This window comes from Aulonocara sp. 'chitande type north' Nkhata Bay, linkage group LG22 (genome assembly GCF_057382095.1).
Source record: "Aulonocara sp. 'chitande type north' Nkhata Bay isolate Kocher_YH1m ecotype deep benthic linkage group LG22, A_spYH_male_GT1.1, whole genome shotgun sequence".
Lineage (NCBI taxonomy): Eukaryota > Metazoa > Chordata > Actinopteri > Cichliformes > Cichlidae > Aulonocara > Aulonocara sp. 'chitande type north' Nkhata Bay.
In genome coordinates this window covers 23,349,883-23,374,435 of record NC_141364.1, presented here as the reverse complement: position 1 = coordinate 23,374,435, position 24,553 = coordinate 23,349,883, and the positions used below count along the sequence as shown (strand labels likewise).

At 40.7% G+C, this 24,553-nt stretch overlaps 2 protein-coding genes across 2 annotated transcripts; one reads left to right on the top strand and one right to left on the bottom strand.

The window, feature by feature from the left end:
• Positions 1 to 1,209: 1,209 nt before the first annotated feature.
• On the bottom strand, positions 1,210 to 6,591 carry evx1 (even-skipped homeobox 1). Its single transcript, XM_086280086.1, has 4 exons — positions 6,461 to 6,591; positions 4,583 to 5,307; positions 3,541 to 3,776; positions 1,210 to 3,039 (listed from the first exon to the last, which is right to left on the bottom strand). Exons 2-4 carry the CDS (start codon positions 4,944 to 4,946, stop codon positions 2,512 to 2,514), a joined length of 1,128 nt encoding a protein of 375 aa, XP_086136212.1. The 5' UTR covers positions 4,947 to 5,307; positions 6,461 to 6,591; the 3' UTR covers positions 1,210 to 2,511.
• A 7,452-nt stretch (positions 6,592 to 14,043) lies between these two features.
• Positions 14,044 to 17,638, top strand: hoxa13a (homeobox A13a). The gene is made up of 2 exons (XM_086280454.1): positions 14,044 to 14,795; positions 15,341 to 17,638. The coding sequence occupies exons 1-2, from the start codon at positions 14,144 to 14,146 to the stop codon at positions 15,586 to 15,588; spliced, it is 900 nt and encodes a 299-aa protein (XP_086136580.1). The 5' UTR covers positions 14,044 to 14,143; the 3' UTR covers positions 15,589 to 17,638.
• The last annotated feature ends 6,915 nt before the right edge of the window (positions 17,639 to 24,553 follow it).

The window sequence follows — 24,553 nt, the reverse complement described above, 5'->3', positions numbered from 1 at the left end:
GCACAGTGTGACTCGAGGTTTAGATGGCCGTGTAGTGCTGCTGCTCCTGTTGAAAGTCAGCTCCAAATTTCCCAGACTGTTAAAAAAAGAGAAAAGAACCCACCATGAAACCATTTCCCCTTTCCTTTTAAAGCGACTACACCTTCTGAATATTCCGTTAGTCCGCCCCGTTCATCTTTATTTTTATGGTGCGATTTTATTATGCACAAACTAAAGCAATTTTCTTGCGTGACCCGCGTCCCCATCAGGCTTAAAGACACCGGCTGATAGTTTACATAAATCTGCCTTGTGGTTTCGCCTCGACCCGGGAGGCTTAAACGGTGTATTATTCCAAACATATGCATTTTAATCAGCTCGGTCACACTTACAAGAACTCCAGTTAATAAGGCCATCAATCAAACGCGTGAGGGAGCAGGGTGGGTTGGGGGGGGCGGGGTTGGACTCAATGGTGCCGTTTTTGTGGGTGCAGTAGAGTTTGATTAGAACGAGTCTAATAAAAACCAAAACAAAAAACACTGTACCTAAAATCATATTTGGTAACTAAATTGTTCTTCTTGGTGTCTGGCTTCACTGGCAGGAATCTTCATATTTCATATATTTCAAATTCCAAAATCTTCATATTTCGGAATAATCAGAATAAAGGTTCGAGGAATGTCACCTAAATTTGAAGCATTTTTTAAAAAATAAAATAAAGAAAATCTTCATGTTCGATTATGTAAGCACGCAATTGGCCAGTTTTTCGTTTGTTGTTGTTGTTGTTTGTTTTTTTTACTTCGAGGCCCAATTGAAATACCACACACTTTCTCGCCCATCACTGCAATGACTTCTAATCCACGACCTAAAACTCCCTTTAAAGGGTGATTTGTGTGTCTCTCCGCGGGCCGCAGCACTTAGCCAATCCTATTACGCTCCAAAAACTCTTTTAATTTGCTCGGGCCCGGTCAAATGCGGCCAATTAAGATCCCGCTGATTGTTGGCGCTCCTCTCCGAATGATCGATCTCTTTGCATTTCCAATATCTGCAGACACCTAATTCTGTCGCGTCTATTAAGTGGTCGCAGAAAAAAATATGAGTGGCGTTAACGGAGCCCGGGGACCACTTAACTGTCACGGTCAATCTAACGGTCCCATCAGGAAATAGGAGGGGGCGCACTCTGGTGTTTTGACAGCTACCACTTGAGAACAAAATTAGTGTTATTATTGAGGCGGTAGGACTGGCGGACCTGAACCAATTGTGAATGGAGAAGATCCTCAATACGCTTGAAGCTGAACGAAACCAAACCAAAGAAGATGACCGGGAGAAAAGCAAAAACAACAACAACAACAAAAATTTGCTTGAATCAGTTTTATTCTATTGCCGTGAGTTTAAAGTGACATATTGGTTATTGGCTATTTAAATGGATCCGAAATACGCGTATAGATCACTCCGCACGCCTTCGATGCTTTGACAGTATTTATTTGCAAATTAAACGATAAGGACAACCCAGTCATAACACAAAAAAACAAAAACAAACAAACAAAAAAAATAGCGAACCAAAAATAAAGTTTTATAATAAAATAATAATAATAGTAAAACAACGAAGAAAAAAAATCAGTCACACATTATTCCGTATTCCCACACAAATGCTAAACTGGTGTAACAGTGCAAAGCGAAAAACGGTTTTAAAGAAGGCCCGTGGGCATTATTTAATCACACTGTCTCTTTTACGGTCATGGGAGAAAACAGAGAAAGAAAGAGTGTTGGGTGGCCTTAAAAATGCTCTTTTCTTTTTTTTTCTTTTTTGATTGTCCTCTCTCCATCCTCTTTCTGATCTTTCTCTCCCCTCCCCTCTTCAGATCGTGCCGGCTGTGGTAATCCGTTCCCTCGGCGCCTTGTTACCTTTTGCCTGAAACCTTCCTGGCATTATCATTAATTCAACACTCAAAATTCACCCGGTCTTACATATACATCACTTAATAATTTTACTAGCATCTGCACATTTCGGCCCGGGCCGTCGAGAGGGCCCCGGTGTGGAGAGCTAGCTATAATGAGACGGCCGCAGTCTTTTAACAAATTCCCTTGTTAAAAAAGAGAGATGGAAAGCATCATTCTCGCGTAACTAACAATACGTGTAGGCTGATTTTTGGACGCATAAAATAATGATCAAGACCTTAACGTCATCAATCACGGAGATTTAAACGTTTCTCTGGACCACCCCGCTTATCTCTCCCCGTCTCTCTCTCTCATAGCAGTCACAATAATCTTGTAGAAATCAAATCTGAATTTCTGTCTACGCAGTCTTATTTCAGCCCAATGTCCCCGGATCTTCGATGGGATTATTATATTTCAATAACAGCAGGTCTTTTGCGCGTCTTATAGCTGGAGAGCTTTCTCTTCTCCCCAAGTATAAACTGGCTTTCACTGTTTATATACTGGCTACCCCACCCCTCATGCTGTTTCAGTCCTGATCATATAATACGTTAGGGTTAAAAAGCTTGTGGTTAAAGGCTTATGTGGAGCAAGAGTTATTTTTTATCTGGTCAGAGGCACTTCTTCCCTCTGGTCCAGTGTCACAGATGAGGATTTGCTGAGCACTGAAGGCGTGAAAGTGACAAACGCGTCAGTCCTGCTTGTTGGGGAGCAAGCGAAGTCCGAGCCGGAAGGCCTGGTTGAGATGGCGTTGGACTGACTGGAGTGACACGCCAAGCAGGAGCACGGAGTTCCTCCGGGACCTAGGCCGTGAGTGGGACCTGAGTACAAGGAAGGGTGTCTGAAGGCGCACAGGAGCTCGGGCCTCTGGTAGGGATGAGACAGCATCCGGAAACTATCGAGAGAGCGCAGGGGGGTTGAGAAAGGGGCGGCTGCAGGAGCTGAGCCAGCCCCGACGCCCAGGTGAGAGTAGTAGGGCAGCGGCAGGTGCGATGGAAAGGGGTAGGGCAGGTTCCCCGTGGCAGCCGCATGGCTCATCATGTAGGTGTAGAAGGCCGGATCGGCGGGGTGAGGCCAAGTCATGGCCAGACGCTGCCGTTTGTCTTTCATCCTGCGGTTCTGAAACCACACCTGTGAAGGAGACACAGCGGATCAAATATTAACCACAATCCCCCCCGTGACCTGAAACAACACAAGCACATGCGTAGATAATGTTTGGCTTTTTTACTCATGACAATATTTGGATTTGGGTTGGAGAAACTTGTTACTGTAATTTATTTATTTATTTATTGTGGACTGCGTGACATTTGACTAGCATCCAATCAAAAAATACCAACCCAAGTAAATAAATAAATATGACCTGTGGCTACATAACGCGGTGCCTGCTTCTTAATCTTTTTTTTTTTTTTTTTGCTTTGTTTCCTGTATGGACTAATTTGATTTTACTCTATGAGATTATTTTCCATGAGATTATTTCTATCCATACACAAATAAACCACTGGCAGTCATTTACGTAAGCCTGACCATTTTGCACTCGACGTGGATTTGATATACATCAACACAAGCTCACAGAGTACGTATTGATGGTCAAGAGGCCTAATTCAGTCCCACTTCCCTGAGATGAAATCTTACTTTGATGGTGGTTTCGGGTAGATTTAAAGCGGCCGCAAGTTCGCATCTCCGCGGCCTGGACACATAGTTTTCCCGGTAAAACTCCTTCTCCAGGCGTGCTATCTGCTCTCGCGTGAATGCTGTTCGGTACCGGCGAATCTGATCTGCTGCGTAAGACAGAGAGCCCTGACCCGGGACATTCTTACTCGGCTCAGTACCGCACTCGTTCGGGTGGCTTGGAGAATCCCCATTTCGACCTGAACCAAAAACAGAGAATAAGCATATTTTAATTACAATCAGGTGTAAAACGCACACATTTACAATTTAAACAGGACCCAAAACAAATCGAAACGCTTTATTTATTTCATTCGCTGCCATTTGAAGACTAGCAGGCTAACTCCATTATTTGTTTGACTTTTAGAAAAATAAGAGACATCCTGACTGCTCGCTTAGCTTCTCATTTGGTGTAGTTTTTAAATTAAGATGCAATTTCCACTACTATTATTTTTTTCTAAAGGTATTTTCCACGATATATTGATTTGATATGAACAATAATTTCCCTTGGTTGAAAATAATCAATACTTAAACTGTATTGTTTTCATTCGTTTGTTACTTTACCATTCGTTTAGTCTACTACTCCAAATGTTTCATGTATGAATGTTTATTCATAAAGATTTCACACAGAATGATATTCACAATAAACTGAGCAGTGGGTGCTTGCACCTTCACAGCTGCCAAAACCAATTGACATAATTTTTTCTTGAATCTCCAATTTTTTCCTGGTGAAGTAGCCCATAAGCACATTTGCAGTACGAGTAACTCGTTGTCAAAGTCAGTGAGGGAAATGTCAGGTTACACTGTGGGTGTCACCTCAGCGTTTGCAGCCACACCGATCAGCTGACAGAATAGCTGTATAGCACCGACTGCAGCTGCAGTGTTTGAACCTGAAGCAGACCCTGGATCTGTTTCATTGAGCATAAATATTCGATTTTCTGTTCCACCCTACAGTGCCAATATGTTTATTGCAATAGCATACAATCCAACATGCACCCACACAGCTTACCTTTAGCTGTTGGGTAGTCCATGCTTTCAGGCGTGCAGCTGACATCAATTTCCTCATAGAAGTCCGACTCTGTGTCTGAGCTGCTGCCGTCTTTGTGATGTTGGTCAGCCCGGTGCCTCTCTCCGGAGGTAGACGTGCCAACCAGCCTTGCGTCGGCGCTCATATTTCTCCGTGCGCTATCCTCCGCCGCTAGATCGCTCCTGTCGCGGGAATAGGGTGCAGCTCCTGGACTCAGACAACCTCTGTGGCCCGGCTTGCCTGGTGGTTCTCGCACGGGGCTCCCGATGGCTTCCGACAAATTAGAGCCGCTCTTGCCAAGCTGACCTCCCTCTGCCAGCATCACCATCTCCTCTCTGCTTTCCATCACAAGCACGACTTAAAAGAAAAAAACAAAACAAGCAAACCTCGTCTTCGAGGCGAACCGTCAAAACCAAGGAGATGAATCTCAGGTTGGAGGGGTGTGCGCGTGTGTGCGTGCAGCGGGGATGGCGGTGGGTGGGAGATTGCGTCCTAAAAGAGAAGGAGAGGCTTCTGGAAAAAAAAGAGGGGATGCAATCCGGTCTGAACCTGAGAGAAGACCGCTTCAGAGTGCCGAGTGGGAGCTCTGGGAGGGATCACCATTTACCCTCTCTCTCCCTCCCTCTCTCTCTTTCTTCAGAGCTGTCATTCTTAATGACCCAGTCTTCACGATGGTCCCCCCTGATGACGACACTCATTGACTGAATCTGTGGGTAAACAGAAGGAGCAACGGCAACGGCGAGATGGGGGTGGGGGATGTCAGAGGGCACAACAAGAGGCAGCAGAAACAAGAAACAGCATATTTAGGATTTACATGGTGATGTATCTGTGGTGTTGGAATATTGAAATATGCATTAAGTCATTATTATTATTATTATTATTATTATTATTATTATTATTATTATTATTATTATTATTATTATTATTATTATTATTATTAGTAGTAGTAGTAGTAGTAGTAGTAGTAGTAGTAGTAGTAGTAAAATAATGTTTGCTTAAGACTTAGCTTTTTATTGTATTTTATTGTATTACAGTATATTTAAATTACTAATGAGCCATTTTAACGCCAGTTAATATGCTCAAATATTTTGGGTTTTTTTTCTACTTATTAAATAAAGTTCAGCTTTGCTTTTGCTCAAATATAACTAATTAACACAGAGTCATTTCGTAAAACTCATATCAGTCATTTAAGTTACATTATGTATTTACATTTTATTCACCCCTCCCTCCCCCGTCACTTTCCCCTCTCTCTTGTGATTGTTATCATCATCTTAAGTGGAGTCAAGTAAAGTCTCCAAAGGTCAGGTCTTGCGGTCAGGGTTTAGATAAAGGCCGATTAGAGATGAAAAAAGGAAACGTTGAACCGAAACCATTCTCTTTATTCTTTATGCCCAAACAAGTTATGAAATGTGGTACCGTGATTTGCATTGCTAATTTGTATGATCATGTGTGCAAAGCATTTGCTGTTCCAAATGAAAGAAATCCAAACAAAAGCATGACACTGTCATGGGGTTCTTTGGATTCTTATATCGGCAGTGGCCGTTTTTCCAGTTCTCCAGACGTGCAGTGTTTCAGCAAAAAGTCAATGAATGGTGATAATGGGAGCGCAAACCTACTGCACACAGGGCTTGTAGCTGCTGTTTAGAAGTGGTCACATTTGAACTCTGCCTCTGAGGCGTAAAGACATCTTCACTGCACCAACGTGGCCAAAACATTTATTTAACACAGTTGCAGCAAATAAAGTTTTATTAAAAGCTGGTGTGACTGTTTCTAAACTCCCAGCTATCAAAAATATCAGGCATTCGTGCTATAACTTAAAAACAATTACAGCTTGGGGACAACATTCAAACATCAACGTACCTTCAAGTGTAACATTTTAAAGAGCTGAGGTTGATGACTTCCTTAATCACATTGCTCTTTGAGCACACTGAGCTACTTTATCCAGGTGGTTATAACAGAGGTGCCTCCACACGTGCGATTTTCGAACTGCGAGGCTGAGTGTGGCTGCATGTATGTGGATGCATATCGTGTGTCACAGATAGGCGGTGTCATGTGGTCTCACAGAGAGGAGAGGGACATACTGTGGGTTTCCAGCACCCTCCGCTGTCCTTGTGCGCCCTCGCCTGTCCGAAAGTGAGAAAAGGCCCCGAGCAGCAGCCACCCCTCCCCCCGCGACGGATGAGAAGTGAGGGAAATTCCTTTGGCTTTCGCGTCCGACTCTTTCATCTCTTTGGAAAAAACCCCCTCACCTCTCTTCTTTCTTTTTGTTGCTCTATCTATCTATCTATCTATCTATCTATCTATCTATCTATCTATCTATCTATCTATCTATCTATCTATCTATCTATCTATCTATCTATCTATCTATCTATCTATCTAAGATAAGATAAGATAAGATAAGATAACCTTTATTAGTCCCACACGTGGGAAATTTGTTTTGTCACAGCAGGAAGTGGACAGTGCAAAAGTTATGACGCAAAAATTAGAATACAATAAGAATAAATACAGTACACAGCTGTACAGAATAGAATAAAATAATATACTATATACAGTAGAATAAAATAGAATAAAAATATACAATAAGATAAAAATAGAATACGAATGCTATATACAACTGAGTAAAAATACAACGATGCCAGAAAAGATTATTGCACTTAGTGTTATTGCACATGTGTGGATGTGTGTGTTTGTTCAGTTAAAGTCTTTGTTGTGGAGTCTGACAGCAGTGGGGAGGAAAGACCTGCGAAATCTCTCCGTCCCACACCGTGGGTGCCGCAGTCTCCCACTGAAGGAGCTGCTCAGTGCTGTCACAGTCTGCTGCATGGGGTGGGAGATGTTGTCCAACAGGGATGACAGCTTAGCCGCCATTCTCCTGTCACTCACCACCTCCACTGGGTCCAGAGGGCATCCTAGAACAGAGCTGGAGGGCATCCTAGAACAGAGCTATCTATCTATCTATCTATCTATCTATCTATCTATCTATCTATCTATCTATCTATCTATCTATCTATCTATCTATCTATCTATCTATCTATCTATCTATCTATCTATCTATCTATCAAAATGACATAATTACGTCCAAGAAATGAAAGAACTTGTTACTTTTGTTTTGAAAAATCATAAACACTGGTCATCGCGCAGTGTTTGTTGGTCAAGCGCCAAGATCCTCGCTCGTTACGTAATGGGTCGCAGATAAAATCTTGTGATCACCCTGAGATAACGCTTCGAAAATGCTTTTGCGCAATGGGTGACCTTGTGCATTTACAGTACATATTGTGTGTGGCTTAGATAGTAAAGGAGAGCGGATTGGTTTGGAGAGCTTGCTGGGTGTGGAACGCGGTTTACTTATTTACATAAAGCAATTTCCATAGCATGGAACGCAGTTATTATTATTTTTTATTCAATGCACATTTGATCCACATTCTTGTGGCACAAGTGCAGAAAACTGGACTGCAGTGTAGGCGCATCTCCAGTGTCTACTTCTTCAGGGGAAGATCAAAGAGTGGGGAGCGCCCCCCATGGCAGACACTGCAGAATGCGCCCCTTAGTTTTACTAGCCAGCCCAACTTGAACTTGACCATGGAGCCTGCGCAGTCTGCGTGTAATCCAATCCTTGGCCCCGGCGGTGCAGATCTGTCACAATGTTTGCTTTTAGCACAAAATGTGCTTCAGTGCGCGATGAAATTGCGCACGAATTAGTTTGGTGGTTGTTGAGCCAGCCGCTGGCTGAGGCGCACTGCGTTTCACACACAAGGAACCTGGAAGAAAATAACAATTTAGACTCTCCTCACTAAGGTGGCCCCTCCCGTCTCCGTTGCTTCAACTTGGCCTTGAAACGGGATGACGCAGCTACCAGAGAGTTAACTCGTTGACCTTGGAGCGAAACGAGTCCTGATGACTATACAGCTGGAAATCTCTGCTGTAAGAACTTCTTTTATCGCACTTCCCTGCTCCATCCCGCACACCCTACGCTATTACACGAAGGGCTTAGCAAGCCACTGAGATCAGACCTGTATTACCCATTTAAAAGGGGAAACATCACGGGGTATGGCTTACCATTAGTTCTGCAGCAGCAGGGCAACCCACCAGGTGCAAAGCCCCGATATTTCACAAGAGTGCATGCAATTCTTTAGTCTGGTATGTGGGTCCCTGGCATCTTTGAGAAAGGTGATATTTACAAGTCTGCCTGGTTGCAAATGTTTTTTCTTTTTTTTTTTTTCTTTTTTTTTTTGCCAGAGTGCCGCTGTCATCAGTCCCCACTGCATGCTCATGTGCCTCTGTTTTCTCGCTGCTCTCCACTAATTTTAGCCTCTAATAATGAGCTATTGAGTTATACTGCCGGCAAGATCATCCTATTCACATTTCTGCCCTCAGTTTTCAGGGTTTTTTTTAAATTTTTTTTTAAATTTTTCCCACAACCGCCGTTCAAATAATGATGTGTGGATACAAACGGGCATCCCGTTGATTTGCATGTAATTGAAGGCGTGAGACACATAGGTCCCGCAGTGAATAAGCCCAATGTTTTAGGAGTTTTGTAGTTTTACAAATCTCAGTATAAGTTAAGTTGCTGCCTTTACCACACCTGGTTGACTAGAAAAATACCTGCACGGAGACAGCGGGCCTTACGTCAACTCAACTACGTCTGCAATGTTTTTTTGAGTTGTTTGTCTTTAAATTGTTCATCCCGTGGAGTTTTGTTTTGTTTTGTTTTTTAATTAAACTATCCAAGTCTTCATTTTTTCATTAAATTCCAGGTCGTGAACGCCAAACTGTGCAGGCCTTTCCCCTGCAAATGCCTTAAAACCAATGCTACTTTGATAATAATGGTTTTTAAACTATTTTGCAAGTTTCAAAACTCAATAGAAAATTATTAGGAAGATAGGAAAACAGTCCATGCAGAGGTATTTGATTTCTGAAGTAACTAAATGCAACCATTCTATTTCAATCTCCACATTCCGACAACATTTTAAAACGGGCGAGCCATTTCAGTCTCTATCTTTATAACCAGACAAACAAACAAGGAAAAATCACCTTGAGGTTAAGAAAAAGAAAACCCAATCAGTCGTTTTGTCGCGTTTTATTGACAGAGCTGCAGTTTTAATGACATTTACAATTTCGTCTTTGCTTTAGGAGTGCAGAAAGAGCAAAACCTCTGTAACGCAGCTTAACAGGTGCACATATTTAACCTCACTCCATTGCTCAAAATGTATATTTACAGTTAAAAAAATGGTTACGCTACAATTTAGAATGCAGTGTTGCATATTTGGGAGGAATTTTAGCGCTCACAATGCTATTATTGAAAAAGAAAACAAATGCACTGAAAAACCTACTTCGCTAAAAAATATTTTATTTAAATTTTGCAAAAATAATAATAAAAAAATCCCCAAAACACAACAACAATAATAATAATGTGTGGATCAAATTAAAAATGTAACGATGATGCTAGATAAGGAGAAAATGACTTATTGTCGGCCTGATGGCATTTAAAAGCAAATAATACTCGCTGCAATCGGACGGTGGCTTCGGATCAGAAATACAACAGATGTGGAACCGACTGAACATGCAGTGAGAGGCAGCGCAGATCTGTATATTTACGGAGGTTCTCGCATGCCAATAAAGTGATTTCACATGCAGCTTACAGGCTATAGTTTAGCAGGCTGTTAACGCAACGTTTGAGCCCACGGCGAGAGAAACTGAAGCACAGCGAAAAGTTGCAGCAAATGTGTCAGTCAAGAGGGAACATTATTGGGAACACCGTGGGAGTAAGGATTTCCTAGAGAACTGTAGACCTTTAGTTTAGACTGCATGTGTGTCGTCCCCCCCCCCCCCCCCCCCCCCAAAAAAGAAAAAAGAATGAAGTGGGCCAGCTTTCCTTGTTACTTTTATGCAGTCCGTCATAATCACAGTGCAGGCAGTCGTCCAGAAAATATGGAAAAGACAAGTGTGTGACCGCCTTGTGGTTCCCTGCTTTAACCACAAAAACATACTGGCTCTTATGTTTTGACAGCTTTTTTTGACAAAAGCACGTGCGATCAACACCGACATTTGACTACACGTTCTTAGCACCCTGTTTTATGTCCCAATTTATGTTATTAAGGATATAAATTTATAGCTGGGCATAACTTTATATAGACTGCTTTACCAAGGCTTCATGGGCTCAGGCCGCGGATCAAATGCGCTCTTTCTTTCTCTGACTGCATAACTTCAGTGCCAGTATCAGAGCCTTGATAATGACCTCAGAGAAAAGCCTCCAGGCTCTGCTGCCAAATCCCAAAGCGCAGTCTTAGAAACTTTGCAGGATGCTTGAAATAGATCAAGGGGTGCACGTCAAATTTATGCCATTTAAATTCACTTTGATTTAGTGGAACTTACAGATATAAGATTAATCACCGTTTAGTCTTTCATTTTTTATCCCGCTTACGTTTGTGTGTAAATCAGAGAATACAATGCAAATCCGACAAGAATTCAATAGTGAATTGTCTAAGCGTTTAAAAGGTGTTTCTAACGAAGGTTCCTGCCACACGATTTAAGCACAAGCCAGTGGTGAATTGTGCGTCTCCTCGGCGGGCACTGGCCCCCTCCTGTTGTGTGTTCATTGTACTTTGGGATGTCTCGTGTCTGGACTGACCACATGGACGCGCAGACAGCCCCCATGGCTGGTCTTCTTACCAGAGGAGAGTAACATGAACAAGTAAAGGACAGAACGGAGATTAAAAACACGATTCCAGATTTTTTTTCAAGAGTCTCTCTGAGACAAGAAACTTAAAAAAAATGGATAGAATACTTTTATTAAATGCAGCTTGATTTAACATGAACAAAGTCCATATGCCACAGTGTGGTTTAACGCAACCGTGTTTTTTGTTGTTGTTTTGATTTTGTTTGTTTTTTGTTTTTAAAAAAAAAAAGCTTTTCCCGTATCGACGAGAACGCCACGAGGCAGTGTAATCAACAGGCCGGGCCTTGTAGCGAGACTCATAAATATTGTTGCATATTGCTGATGAATGATTTCATTACTTGAGCTTTCTTGTACGATGACTTCAGAACCAACCCCGACCAGCTCGTGTTGAATCCTCTTTACTTCAGCCTTACAATTATTCAAATCCACCGAATGCAATAACTTTTCCATTTGACTACTAAATAAATGTTGCATGTGACGCGGTTTATGGGTCTAAACGGAGATGTATTTGAAAAGGTAGAGCCTTTGCAATCCAAATCCATGGAAGGAACAGATTTCCCTTTGATCTAAAAAAAAATAGACAGCAGCCTAGTTCTGAATGTCATAATCTTTCACTTTAATAATAAGCGTTACAAACCCACGTTTAATGGCTCATTTGAAAAAACAAAACAAAGAAAAAACTTGGTAACGATAATCTGCTATTTATTTTACATTTTTAGTTACACTCAAAACATTAAGATTAAATCTCTTTGGGTGTTCTCTCTTTTGGATAAATGTGGAACTCATTAAAAAGAAGAGAAAAAAATATCCATCCCAAATACTCTCTCTCCATCTGCATCATATGCCTCTTAAATCAAGCACCTCCCCCCAAAAAGATAAAACATCAAGCACACTTTTTATTTATTTCTATTTTTTTTTTAACACAAACTGCTGTCTTAAGCTTCCTTTTGTTTAACAACCTCAGTCCATCCCTTTTTTGTCGCCCGGTGCCAGCAAGTCTACGGTTCACAATATAAAACCAAACTGCCTAAATCCGTGTTTACTGTTTATTAATATCTAGTTTCACTTGATATATTATCGAAGTTAACGATGTGTTGGAATTTACTGTACAGTTGTTCATATTTTAGATAACAAATGTGACGGAACAATTTTTAAAAATTACTGTTCTCATATAAAGTATTTGGCTTGAAGCTAAACAGCTCCATCCATGAGTAGCAGCTTCTCTTTGGGTGTTTAGTTCCCCAGTCTCATAGCACAAACAGTACACACGGGGACATGTAGGTGACAATTTATGGTGGATTTGGAAAATCTGGTAACAACCACGAGGGAAAATCCACCAGGTCCTACTGCAGTGAATAGACGGAGAGCCACTGGTCATAAACACTAACCAGCAGACCAGACACACACACACACACACACACACACACACACACACACACACACACACACACACACACACACACACACGTTTTCTTTTTCACACATGTCTACCAAAAGAAGAAGAAAAAAAGAGAGAAAGAAACACCCCGAAAAGAATAATAAAACAAATCCCCAGCCCTATCCTTTTTACATTTCCAACGCTGGGATTCAAAGGTATAGGCCTACGTGCCACCCAGAAGAAGAAGTAGAAGAAGGAGCGGGTTCGAACTAGTTCGCAAGAGTAAACAGGGGAGATAACAAAATGACAGTAAAAGTTAATGTCCTCCAATAGCGTTCATTGGGACAGGAATTCTCACCCCCCTTCCGCTCTTTTCAAGAGCTCAGACGGTCTCTTCAAAGCCTGAATAGGCCGAGGGACTGGATGGCTAGACAGCAACATTCAACTTGACCTTGGCCTCCAACCGCGTTTACGTCCTATGCAAAAACACGCACGCACACCATGTCGAGAGCTTTTCTGATTTCTGATTTTGCATACTGTAAACATGTCTGAAGTCAAGTGTATAAAATAATCCCCCACAACACGAGATTATCTCTCATGTCCTCTTTTCTCTTTTTTAAAACTGCTATCGAAATACACAAGTGAACCCTGTCTCCTTTTCAGAACTACACGCATGCGCCTCATTATACGTGTTTATATATATTATATATGTGTTATTTCAATACCTCCAAGTTACTAGGATCAAACTTTTTTTTTCATCTTACACGTCCTATCGGATAAAGCGCAAACAGAGGCGTATCAGCGGGAGACAGAAGTACCCTGTTTAATTCCGTGTATAGCGGTGCAATGCACAGATATATCAGACTTTATTTTTACACTAAGAAGGTTCTGTTGTAAAGAGTGTTATAATATTAGAATTTGTACAGCGAGGCAAACAAAGGCAGGTCAGTATGCATGCGTAAAGGCTAAAAGCGTTGCATATGAGTCATATGTAACTGCCTGGGTCACAACGGTTTTCTTTCTTTTTTTAAAAAAAATTGTTGCATACCTTTAAATAATCGACTCTTGTTTGCATATTATATGTGAAAATAAGCATTTCTCCTCTCAAAATGACGAAATTCTATCATTTGGATGCATGAAACCTAAATGAGCGTAAGCACAGATTCATGTAAATTGTACCTTACGTTCTGTTTTGAAATTAATGCACATCATCCATGCTGGTTAAATCAAATATGACAAAAGTCAAACCCCTCGATAGGTGCAGTCACCTTCCCTTCGCCGCATTTTTCTCCATTTAATTATCTGCTGATGTTTACCGTCCTCTTTGCATAGCCCGGTCACGTGACCACATCTGGACCAATAACAGCGCCACATCTGCGCTCTTGTGCGCGTCAGAGTGGCTTTACTCTCCGGGAAGCAGTATCTCCCTTTTTTCAGTCTGAGGGCTTTTTAAAAAAGAGCCATAAGCTTCAATGTTGGATGCCGTGCTATGACAACGTCACTGCTCCTCCGTCCTCGCTGGGTCGACCCGTCGGTGATGTTCCTCTACGACAACGGCGGCGGTTCCGATGAAGTGAGCAAGAACATGGAGGGTTTTGCTGGTGGCAACTTTGCTGCGAACCAGTGCAGGAATCTGATGGCGCACCCCGCATCCCTGGCACCAAGCACGGCGTACTCGTCCAGCGACGTGCATACCTCCGGGATGGGCGAGCCTGTGAAACAGTGCAGCCCCTGCTCTGCAGCTCAGAATTCGTCCAGCGCGTCCCTGCCGTACGGGTACTTCGGTTACCCGTGCAGAATGTCGCATCACAGCAGCATAAAGTCGTGTGGAGCGCAGCCCCCCTCCGCGTATGGGGAGAAATACATGGACACGTCCGCCTCAGGCGACGATTTCGCCTCCCGGGCAAAGGAATTTGCTTTTTATCCAACGTATCCCTCTGGCCCGTACCAACCTGTCCCCAGTTACCTGGACGTCCCAGTAGTGCCAACTATCAGCGCGTCTTCAGAGGCCAGACACGAGTCTCTTCTGCCTATGGAGAGCTACCAACCGTGGACTCTCGCTTCCAACGGCTGGAACAGCCAGGTCTACTGCGCCAAGGAGCAGCCTCAGCCCGGACACATGTGGAAATCCTCCATACCAGGTAGGCATGTGCCTTACACAGAATCCATCCTTTACAGGAAGCAGCTTTTTGACAATTTAAGTCCGATAGTACACACAGCAAATCCAGTATGTATGGTGCAGTAGTACATGGCGTGTTGATAAAATCTCCCTCACTGTGGGAAGAACATCTCAAATGTATGACAAAACAAATGTAAGCGACAATACAGCAAAGGGCGTTAAAACGACTAGATTAATATGAGGACGCTTTAAAATGCGCTAAGTTGCGTTTTCCTTTGAGAAAATTACACAAATACATTTTTCTATTGTTTTATCAATCACTTATCATTAAAGAGTCAAGCCTGTCCAGTTGGTTTGAGGATTTCTCATTTTCATCAATAACCTCAAACATCATGAAATATTTTATTTTATTTAAAAAAAAGGTTGAAAGTGTGTCACTCAACTATTTACATTTTCTTTTTTTCTTTTTTTTTCGTGGGAGGGAAATTTTATTCTGAGAGTAAGTTTAGAGGCAGATTATCACATGTTCTTTTGTCTCTCTCTCTCTGTATTTTTTTTCCTTCTCAGACGCAGTGTCTCACGCCGGGGGAGACTCCGGGTCTTATCGACGTGGAAGAAAGAAGCGCGTGCCATACACCAAGGTGCAACTGAAGGAACTCGAGCGCGAGTACGCCGCCAATAAATTTATCACAAAGGACAAAAGGAGGAGGATATCCGCTCAGACCAACCTGTCCGAGCGACAGGTCACGATATGGTTTCAAAACAGACGCGTAAAGGAGAAGAAAATCGTCAACAAGCTGAAAACTATCAGCTAGTTTCTTTTTCTTTTTTCTCTTTTTCTCTTTTTTCTTTTTACACATTTTTTGATTTTTAGATGACGGACAAAATCTATGGGAAATTAAAACACACACACACACACACACACACACACACACACACACACACACACACACACACACACACACACACACACACACACACACACACACACACACGGATTAGGGCAAGCAGCTCCTTCATGACCGATTATGATTCATATGTATGTAGGCAAATGTTTTCCCGGAGCTCCCCAGACAAACTTTCCGGACCCACCTCTTCCTGCTACTTGTTGTTAAATATTGTTCAGAGACTCAAGTGGGAGAAAAGAGAAAATGTATAGCTGCAGTAGGCGTGACTTCTTCTTCTTCTTGTTAATATTATTATTATTTTCTTTTGGCATGCTCACTCTCAAAGTGACCTCAGGTGTGTGCGCCACCGAGCTACACCTTTATCTAGACTACAACTTTTTAACGAGAGTGATAAATGGAAGATTCACAGGAAGTGACGGTGTGACAAATTTGGACCTTGTGGGATGTTAAATATTAATCAATCCCGGCTTCTTCTTCTTCTTCTTTTTTTTTTTTAAAAACCTACCCACATGTTTAACTTGTATGAAGTATAGTTTTATCATATGAATCCGTGCTCTCATGCATATTCAGTCCATGGTGCAATTCTTATTATCATGCTTAGATAATCGTCATATGATATGACTGATGTGTGTTCATGTCAATCATAGCTTTTATAATGTGTGTGCGTATTCTTGTGTTTGTAAATAAGTGTAAAAGTAAATTCCGGCGTGATATCCAGGTTGTGTGTGAGTCCCAATATGTCCGCGTTAAAGTCCGTCCCAATAAAATATGGACTTGGTTGAATTTTATCTAAGTTTGTATCCTTTGAGTTTATTTGAGTGATTATAGCTCAATTTAATATAAACATTATTTTTCCTTTAAACGTATTTACCTTACGTAAGAACAAAAAAAGGCGAATTTTCCTTTTTTACGAAATAGGAATTTAAAATACGATGAAGGCCCGCAGATTTGCTGTAGAGACGCACAGCCAGCTTTTACAGTTATACTATCTCGTAGTGGCTTTGCTGGGTTTGAGGTGAACTTTATCCAGAAATGCTATATACAAATTATATTTAGAAAGTCAAATATTTGAACTGTGCTGTAGACTCCCGTTTGGCTGTGGGATTAGAGGAAATAAATCAGTTGAGGCTGGTCTGTGCTGAAATATAAGCTTACATCGCCATCTAGTGACGACTGTGGAAAATACTGTAGTGGTCAGGACATCCCATTCAAAGCTTAGAGGCCTGAATAATAATAATAATAATAATAATAATAATAATAATAATAATAATAATAATAATAATAATAATAATAATAATAATAATAATAATGAACTTAGTCAGTAGCCCTAGTGTTTTAGCCTTGACTTTGACCACGCGGGAGAATAAACATACGCAGGAGGAACAAGTGGAACCACAATTTACTTTTTATTGAAGACATATTAAACTTTGCGATATGTCCGAAGTGCTCACACGGACTCACTGCACACTGGAAGCTATTGATTTAATATTAAAGTTTTTTTCTGTGTGTTAAAGTCAAAGTTAAGCGTTTGTGAAAGAGCGCCGAGATTGTGTGTTTTTTTTTAACTAAAATCAAAGCAAACAAAAATGTATATTAATATTTATATAATTTGCAAAAAGCCCAAATATTTTCCGGATTGATGAATCAGAAAGTTTCTTTTGGCAAAGTATTCACCTTCGTTGGTCTTTGTTGAAAATGTGAGAGAACAAAAAAACAGTGAACACTTATGAGAATCCCCGTATCTGTTTGATTATGCTTTGTTGTTTTAAGTAGGCTTACATTGAAACTCCCTTTAAAAGGTCTAAGAGAATGCCTTAGAAATTTCGACCTATACCCAACGACTGGATTGCAGAGTTTATTCAGAGGGTTACGTGTTTGGTGTCTTCCCGACAGCACTGTTTCGCACGGAACTGTTTCATTTCAAAACAATGAAAAATAAAAACATGGAAATAAATAACATATTTAATGTGTGCTTAGATTTATTTTCCTAAATAAAATGTGAATTAAAAAGGTCAGAATTTCTAGGTAGAGTTGCGTACTAATCGCATTACCAGATTGTTGCCAGTCGTGAAATCGCAGACATCGCTATAGCCACTGGGTTAACCTTAAGGTTTAATAAAAAATAATAAATTAAATATTTAAATGTTGTTATATATATATATATATATATATATATATATATATATATATATATATATATATATATATATATATATATATATATATATATAGATATATAGATAGATAGATAGTTAGATAGATAATTATTATTAATTTAAACATCTTATTTCATCTTATCATGTTTTTATCACCTAATGACGAGGACAATGTTGTTAATTTATTATTATTATTATTATTATTATTATTATTACTTACTTACTTACTTACTTACTTATTTACTTACTATATAGTTTATTCATTAGCATAATCAATATCCTCTTTGTTGTTTGGTTATAGCCAAAACCCCAGTCGCTTAGTCTGACTAAAAATTTCAGCCTTATTTGTGTAGGTCTAATATCTACTTTATGTTCCTTTTTTGTTTGCTGTTCTTAGGCTTTGAACAGATTTTGATCAGCGAGTTTAATTTACCATTCATACGGTATTTACTTTCGTTTGCGCGTTAAAAACCCACCTTAGTAGGATGAAAACAAACATTTGCTATGGGTTGCATAAAGTAAGTCAACAGTGGGCCGGACTATGAACCGTTTTTAAATGCTCTGTAGTGCCATATCTTGTGCTCCTATCACGCACATGCCCAGCTGGCTGATCAGGACAAACACCAGAGCCATGTGAGACAGCAGTCAGAGAGCAGGAAATGTGATGTTACGTCTCTGCCACGTTTTCTGACGTCGGCGCGGCGGGGCGCGCACGTGTTAAACAAGCACATAGATGTGGAGAAAAGTTTGATGTCTGACTCCAGAACGCGCCTCTGCTCCCGAAAAACACGCACAGGAAAGCGTTGAAGAGGCGGAAGCTGCGGAGCGGAAGTTACTTGTGGCATTACCTAAGTGTAAGTTTATTGGCTACGAGGAAGTAGAGCGTGTTGCTATTGGCTTAGTGAAAACCAAAACAAACACGAAAGTCCCGCCTGCAGCCTGAGAAACAACGTGAGAGTCCAAAGCTCAAAGCACAATGCTCCGCCTACCCCTCTCTCCTCGCGAGAGCTATCTTTGATTGGACCGTGGCTAGAAAACTCTGGAGGCTGGACCGCACTGTGTTCAAAAATTGAATTCTGCTGCCACACTAAGGATAAAGAGTGTATTACAGCTTGTTTTAGAGAATAAAAAGGTTTCAATTAGCATGTTGTAGAATGTCAAATAAACTAGAGAATGAGTTTTGAAAGCGCAGAAATTTCAACGCGTTTCTATTTTACTATCAGCTTTTAATTTACACAGTGGAAGGTAATGATAAAACAAAAACAAAACAAGCAATGGACAAAAGTCACTGTTAGTGTTTTCTTTAAATAAAAAATGCGTCCTATGAAATAACACTGGACAATTTGACATGCTTAGATTGTAGAAACTGTGTTGTACACGATGCACAACATCACTCCACGCGCTGTCAGCCGTGAATGAGCTCTGCATTCAGGGCCGGCTCTTTGCGTTGCTCTTTACATTGACCTTCGCTGTCTCTGAGCATAATGGAGGACAGGCCTGCAACCTTCACTTAGCCTGCAGTGCAGCTTTCAAGCTTGATAGCGTGATTTTGGAAGATAATCTTGTAATACAGCACAAAGACCCCAAGCGGACATAAGCTTACCCAAGACCGTGACAGCGGGCCAATAGAAGCACTTGACCGAGATTATATGAAAGCCTCCTCCATGCCCCAGTCGGCGCCTCAGTCTTTATAGACAGAGCGGGTTTCCTGTCCGGATATCAGATCATCTCATGTATAAATGCCCCAAAATGTACTGTCTTCTCACGAAGGGTATACAGACTAGATTTAAGAAGGATGTACCGGCAAGGATGCGTCAGTCAAAGCTAGCCACTCGTTTGTAGGTTTGCGAACACCCCCAGCACAAAATTGTTCATTTTAAATGGTGGTCAACAATAACAAAGATCATTATACATAATATGTCGAATCAATTGTGTGATCAGTTGATCTGTGATAACTTGAATTCTTATTATGTGGGCAAGTCGAAAAGACTCCACGGAAACGAAAGAAATACATCTGTTGTTGTTTTTTAGAACCTGCTGTCCTTCTCTTATATAAATAGCAAATTCACTGAATCATCTTACCTGATTTAGAAGATTCAATTTTAATAAGTGAAGCAAATTGTGGGAGTTTCACATTTGTTTGTGAATCCACGTAAAGAAAAAAAAAAGAATTAAAATCCACTTGACAGTTTAAAGTATAATCCGTTATTTCACGATGATTTGGTAACCATGAGGGCCATTTATATTTGTGAACGAAAGTAGAATTTTTGAAGTCGCCCATTATTATTTGAGCTTAGATTCAGCAATTAAACAAAAGAAAAAAGAAAGAAAAGAAAAGAAAAAAAAAGAAAAAAGAAAAAAGAAAAAAGAAAAAAGAAAAAAGAAAAAAGAAAAAAAGCAAGAAACTCGGCGTTGCGTCCGCAAGATGTCAACATCTTGAGAAGATCATTTCAGCGCCGAGCAAGCTGAAAAAATATACAACAGAAAAGGAAAATACTGAAGGTTAATGTGGTGTAAAAATGTGACTTTTTAGTAAGAAAGAAAGAAAGAAACGCAGGTCGGGATTTGCGTTATTTGACGCACACTGCGCCTGTTTTAAGACCCCAAACAGATTTTCTCTCTCTCCTCGTTTAAGTAAAACTAAACGTCGCATGGTCGTGTAATTTTATCAAATGTCCTTTCAAAGCGATCGTTTTTTTCATGTTGTGGGAGATCGCAACTAAACACTGTTAACTCAACCAAAGATCTGGCGCATGTAGGCTTCTAGTTTTATTTATTAGAGGACTGAAATCCAACTGGTTACCTATAAGAAATAAAATAACTAAGATCTTCTAAGAATACTCACAATTTCTGGGTTTATTTGCCGAACGCTTTTTATGTAAAAAAAACGAATTTTCTATTTCATTATTCTATTTTGTACTTTGTGAGGAGTTTTATTTTTATTAATGAAGATGAAATCCTTTAATTTCGCTTTACTCGCGTCTTGGTTCTTTCTCGTATTCCTTGTTATTCTTTCAAATGACCTCTTTGTAAATATTCTTTTATTCCCCACACCACTTTATGTCCTTTTGTCCAGTCCCGCTCCTCCTGGCGCCTTGTTTCTCATGACACCCTCTGCAGGCTAATCCAGCCTTGTGATTCTCCCCTGACTAGCCGGAGGCGCTCCCGTTGACCGTGGAGTTGGTCAGTTTCGCCTTGGAGCCCTTGTGTGGTCCGCCAGGCCTCTCTGTCATCGCCCTCGTTTCTGTCACCTGTGGATAAATCAACAGATGTTCGCTTAATCGGGTTCACGTTTGCTGATATATTCCAGCTCGTTCGTTTGTACGCAACCAAGTACGAGCTCTGATTGTTTCATGTTTCAGTCTGATGGTTTTATAATCCCCCAGTAAGATGGTGGCGGCTGAGCAAGCCCATGTACAATTCAAGTTCAAAAACACTTTATATATTAATGTAGTGCGATTTTTTAGGACACACAAGCAGACGAATTTGCAGTTTGAAGAACTGCTTTGGCGAAACAGAAATAAAGGAAGCCATGATTAGTCTACTCTAGGCTAATCTGTTGGCTATTTTGGTAGTGCAGTTCCCGGCTGGTTTATGCGCAATAAAGCAAAGTGTTTAGTAAAATTGTGTTTTATTGAAAATATAGGAACACGCTCATTAAAAGGCACAATCAAACACCTGTGTTCTTTTTGTGTTGGTCGACTGTTTGTGTATTTGTTTAGACTAAGGAAGATTTTGAGATGAAGAATCTAGTCAATAGATCCTCTGAGGTGCAGGTGTGGTGGCCTATTTCTCAGCCACAGAATGAAAACAAAAAACAGCCTGTAGTAAAGCTCTGAGCTTTTTCTTTTCCTTGAAGACTGAAACTACAGGAGGTTTCACTGCAGGAGATTGAATACTCCTATTTAGCCCCCTTTACGGCCTATAGGGCCTACCTGACAGGGCGTTAAACTGTACTTTCAGATCCTCCCCACACTTGATTGTTTACTTGTTGTCTGACAAGGTTTTATGGCACAAGGATTGGGCAATCTACACGTCGCATTTTCGTCCTGACTACAAAAAAAGAAAAAAACGGAAAAACAATGCCAAACTATGCCACTATGCCAAACCAAGGACTCTTATTTTGAAGTGTTGCTATTTTATGCACAATTTTCTTTAATTGCGTGTTTGTTCTAAAAAAGCAAATCCAATGTGTGTTTATGCGTGCTGTGTGCGTTAAAGAAAACACAACAAGGAAACTTTAAGGTCATAAAAACGAGTGCCCTTGAGTAAAGTCACTTATTTGTCTGTCTTGGTGTCAAATCTATTGAATAGTCTCGCGTGGTTATGTCTTATACCCCAACCCCCTTTATTATTACTATTATTGTTATTATTATTATTATCATAAAACTTATCAGCTAGATGCTGACTGTGGATACTAGGCACAAGACAAAGCTGAACTCTAAGGGGTCGCTTTGAGCACGAAGTCACACAAGGAGTGTGTTGTTTTCTCTTCTATTAATAATTTGGATAAAAACCACAGCAGACGGTTAGGGCCCACAACTCTAATAACAGACATACTATTAGCTGCTTGCAATTATAAATTCACGTTATCAGGCAATCTTGCGACTCAAGGCATGAGTGGATGCAAAGGCAATTAAATGGAACTCCATCCGGGGCAAATGGAGCCCTTTGCTCTTTGTGAAGGACCCCCTCTCTCCCCGAACTTGAAGTCGACCGAAGAGACAAAGCTTTGGCTTTGAGAGCTTTTACGCAGCGCCAGACGGCAGTTTTTTTTCTGACCAAAAACAACACACGAAAGGCGGACTGAGGATCCACAGAACGACTTCCTTTAACGAAAGCACATTTGACATAAATCTGGCTCTCAGCTCACTTGTATCAACTGTTTTATGATCACTGTCTTTGTTAAAATTAACAAAAATTGTAATATTTCTAGACATTTCTTAGAGAAATACCGATTTATTCAAAGGAGAACTCTTACCTTAGCTGTGTACAGACACATGTTTCTATGTTGCTGAAATTCCCCAGCTGCTGACTTTGAGTCAGTGTAGGTGGTGACTTCCTATCACGCTTGACCGATTTTGTGGTGTCTGTCTGGCTTGAGGGGAAAGGCGCACAAGAATACTAGAGCAGCTATAAAAACCCAGGTCTGTGCAGTGCTGGCTTTGGTTTTCCTGGGCATCCTGTCCTCAATTACAGCTTAAAAGCTTCGGCACAACTCTTAGAATTTGTCTGGATTGACCGAGAGGCGGAGCGTGTGACCGCAAAGACACTCGAGTTGTTTGTGTCCCTGCAATTTATCCACATTACACTGCCTGTAAGGGTCTGGAACGATTCATATCAGGTTTTTTCCGTTTTTCTTTTTGACACAATCGCTGGGTTCTAGTATTAGTTGGTTCTCGCACAGTATTATTAGTATGTATGATATTTCAAGGTCATGTTTCACATGTGCCATCAAGAGCCCCTCGAATCCCTATATGCACATTGGGCAGTGGGGGCAGACCAGCCGCGGCGGTCTTAATCCGAGCTCAGGTCTCTCATTCACAGCACATTAGAGTCAAGTTGCAGCCTCTCCAAAACAAGCTCCACGGTGGCCTCAGAGCAGGGAGCCGGGGAATGTGCACTGTGGCGTGTTTCCCCAATTCAAATAGCAGAAATTTATTTCACAGGATTCAACACATTTCTTATCTTGTTTTACTTTAGTTTCTGTGAGGAATAGACTCCATATGACCATATGACAATCTTAACCATTTGGATTATCTACATCCAATACTTAAAAATATTCATAGAGTACATTAGTTGCTAACATGTTCCGAGCTATAATTGTAAAAATACTGACAGCGCTGTTATTTTAAAATAATCCATTAATATGTGTTTAGAAACGATTTTACACGGTGGTGAGATTTACGTAAATGTTTTTCGTTGTTCATCTGAGTAAAAATATCACGGAACTGGTGGAAGTTATTATTTGTCAGTACATAATGATATCTAAATGTCATGTAAATTTCTGGACGCCGTCTTCTTGCTTAACAGTGAACATTTGGATACATATTTGGACCAAAATGCTGCGAGATCGCCATGCGTAAAAGTGGAGCAAGCTTGACTGTTGCAACTTTAAAAGCTGCCAGCAGATGCATAAAATTGTTAACTTGAAGCAAAGCAGAAGAGCGAGGCGAAACCCGTTAAAAATGGAACAATGTTGTTATTCAGCAACAAGCTAATTAAATATGGACATTGAAGCATTCTATATTTAGGCAACAGACTGTACCTTTCAGCTGATGAGTATTTTTCTCAACAATTGATCGCTGTTGCTTGCGGAATATCTGTCAGTTTCTTCTAATGTTGAGGGTACGTATTAACTATCACAATAATTTCAAGTAAACGTCTTAATATTATTATTTGATAATCCATTAATGGCACAAGGTTTTGTACACACACTGTGTGTTTTATGTCTTGAAGTTAGAAACTGTTCCTCGAGCTACCTATTTTAAAGACGTTTTGAATTTATCCTGTCAAAATTCCAGTTTGGTCTTATAATGGTTCTAAGACAAGGCTGTGGCCAGCTGAAACATTAGCCGCTACTTTGAACATGACCCTGATAACCAAATGCCCACTCAGCCAAATGCTGTGCCGTAAAAGCCACCTAATGATGACCACTCAGACATTTCTAAAAGCGGACTTTACAAATAAGCTGTTTTCTTCCTCTGATAATGTGT